Source organism: Dipodomys merriami, unplaced genomic scaffold, assembly GCF_024711535.1.
Source record: "Dipodomys merriami isolate MVZ:Mamm:240054 unplaced genomic scaffold, mDipMer1.0.p SCAF_8, whole genome shotgun sequence".
NCBI lineage: Eukaryota > Metazoa > Chordata > Mammalia > Rodentia > Heteromyidae > Dipodomys > Dipodomys merriami.
The window spans coordinates 21,614,544-21,632,504 of record NW_027206401.1 but is presented as its reverse complement, the minus strand read 5'-3'; the positions used below and the strand labels follow the sequence as shown (position 1 = coordinate 21,632,504).

At 36.8% G+C, this 17,961-nt stretch overlaps 1 protein-coding gene across 6 annotated transcripts in view; it reads right to left on the bottom strand.

Moving 5' to 3' along the window:
* Nucleotides 1-237: 237 nt before the first annotated feature.
* Nucleotides 238-17,961, bottom strand: part of Ahi1 (Abelson helper integration site 1) — a 133,572-nt gene continuing 115,848 nt past the window's right edge. For 5 of the 6 annotated variants that reach the window (XM_070010717.1, XM_070010719.1, XM_070010718.1 and 2 more), the window contains 3 exons: nucleotides 10,741-10,799; nucleotides 5,323-5,425; nucleotides 238-1,814 (listed from right to left, as the gene is read on the bottom strand). In XM_070010717.1, the coding sequence (XP_069866818.1) occupies nucleotides 1,812-1,814; nucleotides 5,323-5,425; nucleotides 10,741-10,799 (165 nt within the window). In that variant the 3' untranslated portion in view covers nucleotides 238-1,811. Of the gene's footprint in view, nucleotides 1,815-5,322; nucleotides 5,426-10,740; nucleotides 10,800-13,097; nucleotides 13,140-17,961 lie in introns of those variants that run through there. The other variant, XM_070010720.1, reaches the window with a different exon arrangement.

The following is a 17,961-nucleotide window of genomic DNA, read 5'->3' as shown; positions in this document are numbered from 1 at the left end:
TCCCCTACATAATAAATAATTTTATGAATAACATTTCTTATATGACTTGATTCTCCAGAAAATAAAGGGATTTTTTATTTTTAATTCATTCTTTTATGTACTTTTTTATTGTAAAAATGCTGTACAGAAGGTTTAGTTACATGAACAAGGTAGTGAATACATTTCCTATTGAGCATTGTTGCCTCCTCCTTTGTTTTCCCCCTACCATCCCTTCCTTCCCACCTCTACAACTACCCCCACCACCCACCGCCACCGCTGAAGTTGTAAAGTTCACTAAAGTTCACTTGTGTATCTCATTGTTACAATGGGTCAACCTTAATCCTTATTTAAGTATTTTGGTTTTTCCCTTCCCCTTAAAGGAATATTTTATAAGTGAATAAAATCTACACCCCATTGAAACCCTTTGTGAATTCAATTCAAATCAGAGAATCAACCAAGCATCTCAAAATGAGAAGCTGAAACTGCAGCGACATATATCTTTATTTGAAAACTATCCAGTACATTCCACAAGACAGAAAATAAGTTTTCATGAGGATAACTCAAGCTGCCCAGGCCCAGCTGTACTTGCAGCACAGAGATACAACCAGAATGACAGAAGCTTGGCACTAGCAGAACAGACTCTGTGCTACGACTGCAGATTGCAGCAATCAGCAATGCTACACAACACTTTTGAAAGCACCCGTACCCTCCCCCCTCTTCAAGTTCTCCATAGCAGGGTCATAGTTGCCGTTTTTAATGCTTCTACAACATATACAAGGATAAGAGACAAATACATATCTTACTAGAAAGTATTTCACTTTGGATAAAGTATACATCTGGACAAAATTTACATCTCAATCCCCAACACTACTTTTCTCACTCATTTTAATAGATTCAATTGTCTCTATTTGGTAAATAAGTTCTCCTAATTAATTTGGTATTCATTTTGGGTTTAAATATTTTATCAACAGATAACATATTGTAGACAAAAAAGGATAATAAAAAATACACTTCCCTATTATATCAAACTTTTAAAACAAGCCATCAACATGGTAATAATACTGTTATTCTGGAATTAAATAAATAAATAATACAATGTAATAATTTAAAAACAAATATAAAAACTAAAATAAATATTATGGCATGTTAAATCTACATATTACTTATATGTTTAAATATGAACTGCCTGTATTTAAAAGGAAGGAAATTTGGAACAGAGTTGCTAGTCCAGCCAAAAATCACTTTAACTCAGGTGTTATCAAGTACATATATAATCACTCAAAAGCAACATAAAATTTTAATCCTAAAAAGCAACTTGTTTTCTTTTTAATGCCTTTGTTGCTGGCATCATTTTAAACACACAATATTTTGGAACATCTTTTAAGTAAGGTTGTTTTAAAAGCAGATACTTCATATTCTGAGCATAACATTACACACATAACCACATTACAGACACAATATTGAATGATTTTTTAATAGACATTCTAACAATACAAATACTTTTTATTCATGTTTGCTGAGCAGCAATTATAATTTTATCCTTACTGGCTTGCCAACAGTGGTAATGTGATTTTGATACAATTACTGGGAATAGAAGTACTAATACTCTGACCAACAACAATCACAATGGGTTGTAATAATTAAGCTCCAAGGCCACATTGATTTTTCCAGCCATACTTCATTTCTAAATTTCTTTAGTTTTTTTCATAAAGACAAGAAGCAGTAGATGTTTTTTCTTTTGGATCTGAAACTTTCTAACCTCTAAGAAGAAATTATATTTGGTTTGTCATTTCATTTCTATACATATTGTTGTCTCTTCATTCTTCAACTCTTTACTAAGGAGAAAAGTACAAAAAAGGTAATTAATGAAGCAGTATTTTTCAGCTATAGCCAAATCTTAGTGTGTACAGGCAACAACAAATTTAAGGAAAGTCATTGTGTAATAACAAACACACAACCAAAGTAATTATTATATCTACTTTGTCAAACTTACTTTCGATATCTCTTTTATCATTAGCAAATTTTGTTTAAAGCTTTCTCCATCATTAAGTTAATATAACAACAAGAGAAATATACTTCTGTAGTATAGAAAACTCTTTTGCATAACTTCCAGAAATTTAAAAGCAAGCAATCAAAGTAAAGTTCTATATTCAATAAAGAAAAATACTCATGGATGATGTTTTGGTGTTAATGTTTACAATTGATTTAACTGTATTTTTCAAACTAATCCAAAATAGTTTGTGTCACTTTTGATTGGCCATGACAGTGATGGTTAATCATATATCTAGATACAGCTTTGGCATAAAACAAACTATATCATTAACAAAAAAGAAGAACAAGTATGTAGATGAAGCAAGAAGTTACTTTCTTAGAAACCACATGGTATACTACAATTTGTGCAAGATAATCAAGTTGAACCAAATCTAGACTTTTCAGTATAATGATCTAGGCAGCACTGAGAATCTAGACTTATACAAAGTATTACTGTCTTTCTCTAAATAGAGAGGCCCAGAGAAACAAACTGCAGCTTCTGAACGATGATAAATGGGTTAAAGTGAAGGCAACTCTATTGATCACTCCTGGGAGAAGCAATGGCTAGCACAATGTGGCAGGAAAGGGCAAAGGCTAACCATTCTTTAAAGCTCACCCATAGAAGTAAGAGCAAACACCTGCACTTTTAGAAATAGGCCTAATCTTAAATAAATGGTTACAATATTTTCATGCAAGAAAAATTTATATATGAGAGAAAAAAATCTTTTGTACGTCCACATGTCCTAATTTTAAATATTAAATAGAGCTGCACAGGTAAACTCATATACAGCAGCTCAAAAACAGATTGATGTGACCTAATGAAAGCAATTAAGTGAGTGTAAATTACTACAGGTAGAGTATGCTAAGGTACTATGCCACTTAAGGGCCAGGAAAAACAATAGTTTCTATACCTATATGGAGACAGGAAAAGTAAAACTTTGCTTAAATTAGTGTCTGATAAAAATGGGGAAGAAAAATTTAAGCCACACAGAGACCCTGATAACTTCTGGAAAGGACAGAGAAGAGGTAAAGGGATCTTAGAGGAAGAATAAGACAATACAAAGTGAGAGGAGTTCATGGTAGTGATAGGAAAAATGATGAAAAACAGAAAAGGGAAGAGAAGAGAAGGGAGTGGACAGCTGGAAATCAACAAGATGGATCCTGCAGGTGCAGAGAGGTAGGACAAGCTAAATGAACCAGGAGTCTGAACTATGAAAAGTAAACAGAAGTCAGGAGACCATCAGAAGAGGAAACTCAAGAAGAAATTTAACAAAAGCTGAATTAGGGAGCAGAGACTATAACTTCAAAGGAAATGATTCAGACTAACTAGAGGAATAAGCATACTGGATGGAGAATGACAAAGACTGTGTATGAAGGGGAAAAGAGAGACAGAATGAGAGAAAGAGAAGAAATGGTCAAGTGTTCTACCACAGACTACCAAAAACCCAGTATAGTAGTTGGCATGGTGGGTGCTGACAGCAATGGGACTTGAAAGCTAAGAGATGGTAGGGCATTAGATGGGGTAAAAGGGTCACCTAACCCAGACACAGTAAGTCCAAGTTCAAAATTTTTCACAGCAAAAGAGAAGAGAAGCAAAGTAAGCACTTTTAAAAGGCACTTTAGATGAGACGAGAAAGGAAAATATGTATAACAAGATTCTGAAAATGAATAAGAAATTAGTGTTTGTGTGCATAGTATGTGTAAAAAATAAAGTTCATAAAAATACTAGGCCCTATCCCACAAGAAATTGAATCTGATAAATGCTTTCTGAAGGTTTTCTTCTGTGGCTAAACCTCAGGTTGTCTCACTAAGTGCTGGAGAGAAGATGTGAGCAAGTCATAGCCTCTGCCTGCAAGCACAGTGAGCACTTCCCATCAAGTCAGGAGTCAACAGACAAAGCCACATGTAATGCAAACAGCCCTGCACTTGGAGCCAGAAGACCATGTCCTAGTTCAAGTACTTTGTGGTGGTGATTGAGGCCTTTGTTACTTAAATGAAGAAAGAACAGATTGTATTTGAAACTTTCTGAGAGTACTTTCATTTTGAAAGGAATGATCAAAGTATGAGTATAAAAATGAGTTTAAAAATCAGAAAATACATACATTAGATAAAATGAAAAACAGTTGCCACAATCATACCACTCAGTAACTATTAACATCTTTTGATGTATATTGTTCAACTTTCTGTGTAGATCATATGTAATTTATTTTATACTTACTTATAATTTTGGTGTGTGTGTGTGTGTGTGTGTGTGTGTGTGTGTGTGTGTGTGTGTGTGTGTGTGTGTGTGTGTGTGTGTGTGTGTGTGTGTGTGTGTGTGCGTGTGTGTGCGCGCGCGCGCGCGCGCGCGCGCGCGCTGGCAGTGGGGCTTGAACTCAGGGTTTTCTGGCTCTTGCTTGGCTTTTTCATTCAAGGTTGGAACTCTGTCACTTTAGCTACAGCTCCACTTTGGGCTTTTTGCTGGTTAAAGTCTCACGACTTCTACATGGTGTGGTTTCAAACCAGAATTCTCAGATCTGTTTCCTGAGTAGCTAGAATTACAGACATGAACCATCTGCTTCTGGCTTGAACTCTGGGCCTGGGCGCTGTCCCTGAGCTCTTCAGCTCAAGGTGAGTGCTCTGCCACTTGAGCTACAGCGCCACTTCCGGTTTACGGGTAGTTAATTGGAGAGAAGAGTCTCATGGACTTGCCTTGCCTGGGCTGGCTTTGAACCACGATCCTAAGATCTCAGCCTCCTGAGTAGCTAGGATTACTGGTGTTAGACACTGGTGCCAGGCTTTTCTTTTTCTTAAGTCCACCCCTGACAGAAAGCACCCATTCAAACCCATTTCCTCACTTTGCTGTCTTAAGAGGTAAACACAGCCTACCCTTCCATCTTTAAATGCAAATCCTCTGTACTCCCCTAGAACCTTGATGATCTCTCTGAGACCACATAGTGAAGGGTTCCTTCTCACTGACTCTAGCTTCTCAGTTTGTAAATATTTTTGTAATTCTCTTTAAAGAGACTTTTTCTTCACACTGTGTTTTCTCCTAGTTTCTGCCTAGTCTTTTCTTTCATTTACAGCCCAGATTTTTAGAAAATAAAGACATTTTCTTTTAGGATGAAGACAATCTGATTTATGTTTCCAGGACTTCCCTTCAAAACTTTTTTCTCTAAAGCTGCAAATGGCCTCTTGGTTATAATTCCCAAAGAGCAGTTGTCACTTCTTATGCACCTCTCCTCCGTCTGGCATTTGTCATTGTTGACCAAGCCTTCCTAAATCTTTTCCTGTTGACTACATGATGGAACCTTCTTCTGGCTTTCCTCTTACCTCTATAAGGGTGACTTTCCGGCCGATTTGCTCATTCTTCTTTGCCTGCATATCTGCTTTGTGTCCTCGGTCCTCACGGCTCTGTTCTTTGCCCATTTCAGCACTACAGGAAGGAAAGAAGGGAAAGAGGAGCCAGTAAGAAAGCTACTGAAGTAACTCAACGATGGCTTTGATTTAGGGAAGTGGTAGTGGGAATAAAAAGGAGGAAAAATGGGAGCATTGGCGGGAGAGAAATGTCTGATAGAACTATATGAATGATTATTCACAGAGTGACAGTTGTTCCTTAATAACCATGACAAAGAGACAAGTATGAAACAAGTTCCATCTGTCTCTGAGAATACTAGATGCCTGGGGAAAAGTAGAAAATGTTCCCAACTTAGATGGACATACACAGACACATATGTTCACACATATGTATAAGATATTCCTTAATGACAGCAAAAAAGTCAAGGGAGTTCATGCATAAGAGTTGTAATATCCTGACCTGTGGGACAGGCAATGCTCTTTCTGAATAACTTAACGGTAACAGTAAAAATGAAAAAAAAAATTAGGGCCAGGATAGTGGCTCATGTTTGTATGCCCAGCTACTCAGGAGGCAAATATTGGGAACATTGAAGTTTCAGTCTAGTCTGGGAAAAAAGTTATTCATTAAGATGGAATCTTAATGAATGGCATAGTGGTGTGCATTTGTTACTCCACTTAAGTGGAAGACTGTAAGGAGGTCCAAGGCTGGCTGAGGGTAGAAAGTCTAGACTCTTATCTGAAAAACAGCTAAAGTAAAAAAAACGCTGGAAGTGTGGTTCAACTTCTACAGTGGATAGCTAGCAGGAGGCCCTGAGTTCAAATCCCAGTACAAATAAAAACAAACAAAATAAATCCCCGAACTGGACAAAATATTTGAAACCGGGGGCTGGGAAGGTGGCTCAGTGGTAGAGTGCTTGCCTTGCATGCCTAAGGCCCTGGGTTCGATTCTTCAGCACCACAAAAGCAAAAAGAAAAAAGCCGGAAGTGGCGCTGTGGCTCAAGTGGTAGAGTGCTAGCCTTGAGCTGAAGAGTGAGGGACAGCGCCCAGGCCCAGAGTTCAAGCCCCATGACCGGACTCAAAAAAACAAACATACAAACAAACAAAAATATTTGAAACCGTTTTCAAGATAATGAATCACAAGCAGTGAATGAACATCAGTAATCCTGGAGAGGAAGATAAACAAGATGAGCATACACCCTAATGTCCTGAAAATCTCCTTCCATGGGAAGGGAATTTCCTTAATGTCAGCAGAGAGTTTGGGGAGACCAAAGTGGCTACAGTTCCCAAATGGTTACAGAAAGGATAGAGTTTTATGATGAGAGAACCTGAAGATCAGCAAGTGTGTGCAGCAGGATACTTCGGACAGTATATATTCCTACTAGCAATGATGAGAAACTGCCGCCAGATGGCTCAGGCAGTGGATTTGTTGCCAAAAGACTTGAAATCCACAAGTATAAGTATGTTTAAAGAATTAAAGGAAAGCTGGGCACTGGTGGCTCATGCCTGTTATCCTAACTACTCAGGAGGCTGAGATCTGAGGATCATGGTTCAAAGCCAGCCTGGGCAGGAAAGTAGGTGAGACTCTTTTATCTCTAATAAATCACTCAGAAAACTGGAAGTGGTGCTGTGGCTCAAGGGGTAGAGTGCTAGCCTTGAACTGAAGAGCTGAGGGATAGCACCCAGGCCCAGAGTTCAAATCCCATGACTGGCCAAAAAAAAGCACTAATGGAAATCATGTCTAATGAACTAAAGGAAAGTACGAGAATAATGTCACCCTAACAAAGGACATCAGTAAGGAGGAAACAATACTAAATCTGTATTAACTTTTATAGAAATCTAGAGTTAGGACTTTTTCCTAACTCATTTCAGGAGTCAATATTACCCCATTACCCAAAGTAAATAAAACATTACAAGATAAGGAAACTACAGCCATACACTCCTCATGACAAAGTATGAAAATTTCTCAAAAAAATGAGCAAATCAATATAATAAATACAACAAAAATATACCACTATTAAGTAGTATTTGTCTCAGAAATAGAAGGCTGATTTATTAGCATTTGAAAAGCATTGTAATTCACCACATAAATAAGTTTAAGAAAGAAAACTTCTATGATTTTGGTTATCCCTCTTAATCCAAAGTATACTGGTTTAAGGACTCCTTAGAAGATTTTTGGGGCATGAACTCAGGACCTGGTACTCTCATTGAGTTTTTTTTTTCTCTCATTGAGTTTTTGAACTGATGGCTGGTGCTCCATCAATGGGAGCCACCTCTGAGTTCAGCTTTTTTGACTAGTTAATTGGAGATAAGAATCTCATAGAAGGGAAGGAAAAATACAATAGGAAGAAATTACCAAAGAACCCAAGAAATCCTTTGGGGAGATGGAAATACTAATTGCCTTAATTATGGTGGCGATTCATGGCCATATATCTATGTCAAAATTTAAAACTGTATGTTTTAAATAGGCAATTCAATGAACACCAAATACATTGCACTAAAAGTGCTAGTAGTATATGGGTGCACACAAAATCTGCTACTTTTCATTAACCCCATTGTCCAAAATTTTCAAGGTACCCATCAGTCTCACATGGCAACTTTAATATTATCTTGACTAGCCGGGCGCCAGTCGCTCACTCCTGTAATCCTAGCTACTCAGGAGGCTGAGATTTGAGGATCGCGGTTCAAAGCCAGCCCGGGCAGGAAAGTCCGTGAGACTCTTATCTCCAATAAAACCACTCAGAAAACCAGAAGTGGCCTTGTGGCTCAAGAGGTAGAGGGCTTGCCTTGAGCTGAAGAGCTCAAGAGCTCAAGGCCCAACAACAACAACAACTCTGCTTCTACTCTTGTCTAAAATTATATTAAGTGAAGTAAGCCAGGCCCAAAGAAACAAAGGTCCCATGGTTTCCCTTATTTGCAATAACTAATATATGTCTGAGACAAGCAAAAAAGGTCAGATAAGGTAATGTTAGTCGAAATGAACCCCAAGATAAGGACTCAAGTGTTTTTTTCTTTCTTGCTATTGCTCCTAACATTTATAAGGTGATTGTTTTGTTTCTTGTATGTCCCTCCCCCGTGGTATAACCCTGTTTCCACTGTATTTGATGTTGGTATAATTTGGGGAGGGGTAGGGAAAAAAACAAATTGTTTAACTAGGGATACAGGTAGAACCATTGCAACAATGAGATATACAAAATGCTATGTTGAAAAATGAACTTTACAACTTTTGCGGTGGGGGAGGGGAATGTAGTCGTGGAGGTGGGAGGGCAGAGATGGTAGGGGAAAAACAAAGGAAGAGGCAACAATGCTTGATAAGAAATGTACTAATTATCTTGCTCATGTAATTGTAACCCCTCTGTATGGTATTTTCACAATAAAAAACTTATTAAATTAAAAAAATCTATTATCTCAAATTTTAGAGTGATGCTAATAAACTGTTCATCACTGTCTCTGCTTTAAAGCTCCTTATTTTACGTAGCTTAAAAGCTAAAAGTCTTTCAATGGTTTACTGGTCCCAGTTGCTTTCCTCTACTCCAAAAGTCCCAGCAACTTCCTTACCATCCTTTTAAGATACCAGGTTTGTTCCCAGCTTAGGGCCCTTTGCACTCTCCCTGCTGCATATACTTATTTTCCTTTCTCAGTGAGAACTCTGATACTATTTAAAACTGAAACCATCACACTTCCCTCTCTTCTTCCCTACCCTTGCTTTATTTTTCTCCACTGTGTAGCTAACATCTGATATAGACATTTTACTTATTTTACATACAAGTAAATGTTAGTTCTTTGAGACAAGGATTTTTACCAGTTCACTGTTATGTCTCTTGCCTGAACACTGAAACATGGGAGCTGCTCAGCAAATCTATATTTAGCAAATGACTGTGCACTGTGTAACTTCCTTGCCACACTGGACACTCTGCAAAGGTATATACTATGTATCACTTATCACTGAAATTCAGCGCCTGCCTGTAGGACCAACTACAGAGAAGAGATGATTGATTTTCCCCTTTGGATTGATGTTCAACAAAGAACCACTGTCACTCATCTGGAAAGGCTGTTCCTGATTGTTCCTCTTTCTAGCAGTACAAACAAGGCCTAGAACCAGACCAAACTCTTGGTACAGACAAACGTTTGCTCAGGCACATGTTCATATAGACATATAAAGACTTGTCTCCTGCCTCTACTTCCCAACCTGCTGCTGCTCCTAAATTCTCATTTTGCATTCTTCAAGAGCCACAATCTCTAGTCTGTTTTATCTCCACCTCAAATCTCTAACCCATCACCAGTCAGTCTACTTTGATCATCTTTTGCTAGCTTACCCTCCACTTTCTTCTGGGTGCTTCTTCAGTCTGAACACCTGCAGGACAGGGCTCAGTCTTTCAGATTTTGTTTTCCCCCTTGGTAAAACAGAAGTCAGAATACTTGTCTACTTCTCTCTCAGTGATATTGTGAGAAACAAATGTCCTAATATGGGTGAATATAGTCTGAAACTATACAGAGCTATAAAAAAATTGTATACTTTATCAGTATAGCTTACTTCTCAAAAGAAAACAACAACAAAATGATACTTCACTAAGGACAAAGAATCTAGCTAGAAAAGAAACTCCAGTTGCCTGGGGCCAGAGATTTAGAACTTGGTACAGGTGATAAATGTGGCCTGTGAATTTTATACATGGCTCTCTTAAGTTTTCTCAAGCATGAGAACAGAGGAGTGGTGGAAAGAATTTCTAAGGTATTTTCTACATCATAATTCTGTAATTCTTTGAAAGTCCATTTAAAAATTACATATCTTTCATTTGTGGAATGAAATGTTTTGTGAACTCTGCATAGCTTTGGACATTACTGTCATTTCAGCCAGAATTTTTGAGTTATTAAGACAAAATTATTCTTTGAACTGTGAGAGCAAGTTAACTTGAATTTATATTTTCCTGAAGGAAATTCAGCAAGAATGGTCTGTGAGTGCAAACGCGAATCCCTATGTGTACGGCGGGTGAAGTGGAAGAGCACGTGTGGATAGCTAAACCGTTCATAGTTGATAACATTCATGTTATATTTTGTCAGTGATAATATGATTCTACAATGATGATATTCAAGTAGTATTTTTTCTTTAATGTCTCAAGATAGGTATTTGATAATCATTTACTTGTTATTTCAAATGTTGCTCAAACAAAAGTAAATGTCAAGATAGGTTCTCTCAAGTTGAACGTAACATTATTTTGTTTCATATTATTACTTTGTAATGTGTTCTCTAAGTCCAACCACTGAAACATTCCTCTTAGTTTAAGCTAAAAACTTTTAGAAGTCAGTTATCCAAAGTTAAAATTGAAATGTGATCATCATGTTATGAAAAAACAATCTAATTGCTTATCACTGCAGATAATTTAGAAGAAGTTGCTTACTGTGCCATAGACTGTGAACTCAGTCTAAACTCCTGGGACTTGTCCTTATTGACTGAGTGCTGTGGAAGAAGAAAAAACAAGTAGTAAGTCAAAACTGAGAGAAGACAACAGTCAGTATTCACATGCTGAAAACCCACCAACTTTCTGAATGAGGAAAGAATTATGCCTTAAACATGCTCTGAACAAGAATGTCTATGCCTGTCTTGAAAGTGAATGTTTATGAGGATATTTGTTCCTATAGAAAGCTAAGGAAGTAGTTCCCTAACTAGTTGAATCCATATTTATAAAAGAAGTCAGCTTACAGATGCGTGGCCTGCTTATAAACCTAAATTAATCTTCTACTATGATGTGGCATATATATTATTTTAAGCATTAAGATTACATTTCTATATAATCTTTCCTCTGTAATCTTTCCAGTATACTTTTTTATAGTGACTCACTCAACAATATGCACTATTCTGAACTGAAAACTCTGTCTCTTACAACATTTGTCCAGTATATTTTGTATTATTTATTTTCTGGAAGTACTGCATTTTTGAATTCAGGGTCTGGCTCTTGCCAGACAGCCACTCTACCATTTATGCAATGTTCCCAATCTTTATTAATGGCACCATGAGAAAACCAAACTAACAAGCACTTCAGTGGTACTAAATCATGCTCCTGCTACAGTGGTTCTAGTGTTCTAGTGTTAGCCACATAGGTGCTCTACCACTTGAGCCACATCCCCACACCCCAAATTACACTCTTGAGGATTAATGCTTCCTCTAGATTTAAAAGTATATTTAGGAAATACTGTTTAATATTACATATAGCATTTTATAAGTTAATCCAATGTTGCTGTAGCAGATATCTTTTAGAGATAATTAGGTGTTATGGAAAAAGATTTGCTATTCAAAAATAAAATATAAATGTGGTATAATAAAGTTTTGAATTATATACATATAAAAGAGATGATTCAGATTCAGATCTACATTATTTAAATTAAAACGATCCATATAACAAAATACCAAATGAAATGGAAGGGGAGTACAACCTTCTCTTTCAGTCTTGAGTAACTATTGCTTTTTTTAAGGTTATCTCTACTGAAGCTCATTTTCCCTTTTGAGATTTCTTCTGTTACAAAAAGATTCCTGAAAGATATTCTTCAGCAAGGTCTAGCTCTGAGTATTTTTAAACAAATATTACTTTGTTTATCATAAAGATTTCAAGAGGATATTATGCTTTCTGGACCATATTATATGATTATTATTGTTACCTGTACAGATTTAAATCAAGCATTTATTTAAAAAGGAATTAAAATGAGGAAACTTATTGGTTTAAAAGACAGTGTTGCAGTAAGTGACTCAAACAGTAAACAAAAAGACCAAAGACACCTTGATCATACTCAGTTAAAATGTGTTAGGGAAAAAGTACATACATATGAAAAATTTCAAATTCAAGAACTAATTCCAATTGTAGAATAGTTAACCTACCCTTAAGCAATAGACCAACAAGTACAGAAAAACCATCAAAACCTGAATCAGAAAGCATCAACCAAGTAGAACAGCTTGCTTCTTTGCACACTCAAATATAGTAACCAAATTAAAAGTAAGATACTACTTGATTCTTTACAAGGTCTACGTACTATTTCTTGCCTATGGCAAGGCCGTAGCTTATCAAAAATAGATATTTGTATGAAACTTAGTAAAACTATTGGGCTTAAGAAAAGCAGTCATCATGCATCTCTGATCATAAATTTTCATCCACTTAAACCTATTCTAGAGGTTAAGATTGAGAAGTCAGACTGAAATAGTTATTCCTGTTTAACCAATGTTATAACACATTGCCATGTGTTAGCTCTTACTAGTCCTATTATGGTAGAGTCCTTCATTTGTAATGGATGCTATGATTTCCTCTAAAAGTTTTCTTAAGTATGCTAAAGCTTATCCTTGCCATCTTTTCCACTGTTCTATTACATTATTGTAACAGGGATGCCCCATTCCTTTTCCTTAATGATACAAAGATGGTTTCACTTATGTTTAAATCCTATAAATCCTAAATTAGTACAGGATTCATAGTTCAAGTTTTTTCTGACAATTATCTAAGGATAATTAGGACCAATTAGGACCAATACTTGACTTCTATACACCTTTACTCACTCATTTCTTGGTCTCAGCAGCAGCACGCCATATGGGTAGTGACTCATGGAGGCAGAAGGAGGGGGAAGAAGGAGGTGTCTCTGTGAGCTCTTTTGTTTTTACTTTTTCTTTAAGCAAAAAGCACCCAAGGCTGGAATGTGATCAGCCTATAAATACCCCCCCACCATCAACAAGACCAAGGAGCATGACTGCCCTTCTTTCCCTCCTTTCCACACACACCTCTCAGTTGTTTTGTGACTTCATTTCCTCTTCATGGATACCCTTGATTTGGAGAGGAGGGGATGAAGAGAGGAAGATGAGCAAAGCGGAGATGATGAATGAAAGGAGTTAGAGACTCCTGCTGCCCAAACCCTCACTACTTTTTAGGAGTGATTTTCCACTTAGATGCAGTGAGACTTAACATGAAAGGAATGGTTAATGGAATGATTTAAAATGCCACACTAATAATGTGAAGTTTTACCAGGAAATATAAACAACTTATAAGTAGTTTTTAAAAAGAGAAACAGGCCATGCAAACAAACTCACCCAAATTATTTCTATAAACTTGAAGAATAAATGTAAAATCAAGTAAATGTTCAATCAATGTATGTTGTAGTTAGCATATCCACTTTAAATAAGGCAAATTTAAAATACAGTATTACTTTATTTTTACATGCTAATTATACACCTGCTGACATATCTGCCTCTTCTAAATAATGTCTGTCTATACTTTTTTGCTTTAAACCTCATTAGAATTTTAGAAAAAGTATGAGGAGAAATGCTAAACTAAATGTTGTAGGTTAAATTCTAATCTTGCTTTTGGTATTAACTTACATGATTTTAGTAAATCACTTCACCTCTCTTGGGGTTTTTTACTTGAAAATGAAAAGAGAGGCTCAGAATCAAAGTACAAGCTATCATATCACCATTCTCTTATTTTACAGATGAGGAAATGGAGGCCCAGAGTTACCAAGGACATAGAAGTCATCTCAAAGTTGTTACTGTTTTTCAAACTGATTTGACAGCAAAATTAGTTTTCAAAATGATGTTTTTCTGAAAGCTTCATAGATAAACATAAAATATAGAACCTGGATAAACCTAGGTTTGCATGGCCTGGCACCCTGAATCCTCAGCTCTGTTCCCTATTCTTATATAAAAGTTTGAAACTACTGGGTTACTCTCATTGCTATTTCTACTCATCTACAACCTAGAGTTAAGACATGGCATGAATTTGAGCTTTCAGGTTATGGAATACTCATTGATCTTCAGCATCAGTCATTGTTGAGTGAAACAGTGTTCGTGGCCTTGGGAAGAAATTATTGTATTAGCTGCAGATCTGTACTATATCATCCTTACTGAGACAAGAGATGACACTGATCAAGATGCATTGCATTCATAAGCTGCTTTGCAAAATGGCAACTCCTCTTACAACTACTTAAATAAAAAATCAATAGCAACGAAAAGAATTTTTAGATTACACATTATAGAATACACAAAAGATGTTTTCTCTATATATAGATATGATAATCAAATTCAAATTGGTACTGAACTCTTTTAAGATACCTCCTATGGACAAACTCTTTCCAGACTCCAGAAGTACAACTATATATATATGTATAGGTTTAGAGTTGCTTCTCTGGTTTTAGAATTTACTATTAATGATGTATTTGGATTTATTTGATACCAAGTCCTCTAATAAATCTCGGTACAGAAAGAAAAAAAATCCAGAATTGGAATGCTGATTCTATAAGTTTATTAAAACAGAGGGCATCCCATCTTGATTTATAATTTTTAGCTTTAGATACTAACCATGTCAACTGAAAAAGGAAAAAATATATAAGGAACCCCACTCTTAAGAGAAAGCTCTATGCTAAATGTTCTGCTGAGTGGTTCCTTAAAAGTGTGGAATCTAAAGGGGAAAAGATGGGTAGACATGGGACAGTCAGATACATAGCTCAGTACAGCAGAAGAGGAAATGTGTGGAATAAAGGAAGAGAGCCTTAATGTGGAGCCGGCCAGTTTTCAGGACTCATAGAGGAGGGAGCACCAAGCTAGACCTTAAAAGACAAACTGAGCTGGGCGCCAGTGGCTCATACCTGTAATCCTAGCTATTCAGGAGGCTGAGATTTGAGGATCACGGTTTAAAGCCAGCCCGGGCAGAAAAGCCCATGAGACTCTTATCTTCAATAAACCACTAGAAAACCAGAAGTGGAGCTGTGGCTCAAGTGGTAGAGCACTTGCCTTGAGCTGAAGAGCGCAGGGACAGCGCCCAAGCCCAGAGTTCAAGCCCCACGACCAACCAAAAAAAAAAAGACAAACTGAAATTCTGATGACTGAAAAGTATGAACACTGATACAATTTTAAAAAGCAATATGCAAAGGCTTGAGGAATGTGTTTACAAGACAGTGCTCAGAGAGGTGGTTTGGAAGATAAGGAAAATTGGTCAACATGTCTATTTGATCTTTGAGTGGTGGAATGGAGATAAAATTTATGAAACTTATACCTCATGGACAAGTAGAGAGTCAACTAAGATTTCTATGCTTTTAAGTCAGATGATCTGGTTTCTTTGTTAGGACAGTACCTCTAGCAGGCAGGTAGAGAGTGCATCAAACACTGGAGAATGGAGACTTGATAGAGAGAGCTACTGTTCTAGGAGTAGCTTTTATACAGAAATATTTTCCCAGTTTGTTCTCAGGCATTCTTTATGTACTGTCTTGTACACTTTGTCCTTTTCATTCTTCATATAACTTTATTCCTATGTACCTAGGCAGCCTGTTTATGGTTGCAAAGTAAGACTCTGAACCCAGGTCTTTATCTTTCTGCAAAATAACTTGGAAGTTGTTAGTTTTAAACAAAACTAATTTAAATACAACTGTTTTTCTGAAAATATACATTTTTTTTAAAAACCAAAACTGACTTGCAAATCTCCCCTGAGCCTCATAGATGCATGCCTGCAGGAAAGCAGCAACTAGTTGAACATTTCAAGTTTCAAATGGAAGTTCTTCTTCTTTTTTTTTTTTTTTTTCTTTTTTGGTAGTACTTCAGGGACTTATGCTTGTTAGGCAGACTGGCCTGGAATCAAGATCCTCTTGTCTTTGCATCCTGATTAGTTGGGAAGCTGGGATTATACCAATACACTCAGTTCAAAGTTTTGCTGTATCTGATACAGAGATATTAAAATTTAAAACCAACGTTTCTTTCCTTTTATATGGATTCACTAGGATCACCAAATCCTAGTACCTCATAACCTTAGATTATTGCAACAGCCTGTACTGGTCTTATTTCCTTTAATATTGTTTTTTCCAGTCTTTAAAGCTTCTACAAACAGTTTTCATATTGCTGTTGATTGCTATGGTTTAAATCTAATATATGGTTTGAAAGTTATGTGCTAAAGACTTCTTTGCCAGGTGATGGGCATTTGGGAAGTGATGAATTAGGCTTTCAATTTCATTAATAGATTAATGGCATTGATAGATTCATAATCTGATGGCATTATTGGAAGTTGGTAGAAACTAGGTACTGGGGCCTACTTGGAGGAAGTAGGCCATGGGAGTTGTGCCCTTAAAGGGTAAGTGTTGTTCCTGGCCCCTCCTTCTCTGCTTCCTTGACTGCCATGAGGTGACCTACCACTACCTCAGGTCTTAAAGGAACGAGGTGACCTTGGACTTAAACTCCTGGAACTGGGATCCAAAATAAATCCTTCTTCCTTGTAAATTGCTTCTTTCAGGCATTTTTTCCCCCAAAGTGACAAAAATCTAATTAGTGATGCTGGGAAATGAACTGAAGGTCTTGCAAAGCTAATAAAAATACAAGTTCTATTGCTGAGCCACTATCTCCAGCCTTAGAATTAACTTGTTATTGGTGACAGTGCTGGTGTTTAAACCTGGAACTTCACAAATACTCACATGCTCTACCACTGAGCTACATCCCCCAGGCCTGGAATGAGTTTTCCCTCATGTAATAACTCAGCTGTAAATACTTCAATGGTTCCCTACCACCCACACTTAAAGTGAAGCTCCTTAATATGCCATAGAAGGGCAGTTGTAATTCTGTCCATTTGTTTAGGGTTAGTATTTTCTCTTTTCAACAATGAGCTCCAGTTATTATGAAATATTGGCCATGCCAGACTTCTGCACCTGTTGTTTCTAATGCTTCAAATGTAATCTTGAAAACCTAATTCATGTCCTTCTCATCAAATGACATCCTATTTCTCTTACTACCTTTTTGTTGGCCTTGTTTAGTTTTAGAACTTTTTGACTAAGTTTACTTTCACCCTTTAGATTATAAGGCAAAAAATATTTTCGACTTGTTGACCATTATGTCAAGTGGGTACTACCAAGTGTGTCTGGCATTCAATATATATGTTAAACAAATAAATAAAAAAGAAAGATGCCAAAGCAAGGATGGGGATCACTGTGTGATTGGAAAATGCCAATTAAGTGGAAAGGAGCGAAATCAAGCAAGCCATAGTAGTTACAAGTGAAGAGATCTGCCACAGAGAAAAGATAATTTCTTTTGCTAATATCTAAAAACAGCTGCAGAGAGGGAAAAAAGTCACAGAAATACAGAGAAAGTAAGAATGAACATTTGAGAGAATTCATATTAGATAGCATCTCCTCAAAGAAAGCAGGAGCCAAAATCAACTTGGAGGGAGAAGTCAGCAACTTCAGAAATGTGGACATTACTTTTTGGTTGGCTAGGGGTAAAAAATGAGAAATCTAATGCAAAGAAACGACGAACAGGACTATGGACTCACAGAGGCAATAATCACAAACAATATAGAGCAGTCAATACTATAATGTGTTTTTTTTTTTCTTGTATGAGTACTGGGGCTTGAACTCAGGGCCTGGGCCTTTTTTGCTTTTTTGCTCAAGCATGGTGCTCTCCAACTGAGCCACACACAGCTCTATTTATGATTTATTTTTCTGGTTAATTGGAAATAAGAGTTTCATACCTGCTGAGACTGACAATAACCTCAAATCTTAGCCTCCTAGGATTATAGGCATGAGTCACCAGCACTTGGTTATAGTATGATTTTTTTTTAAGGTATGATTAAATTCCAGGGTAAAAATGAGGAAGACAGATAAGTGGTTTCTACCAGGCC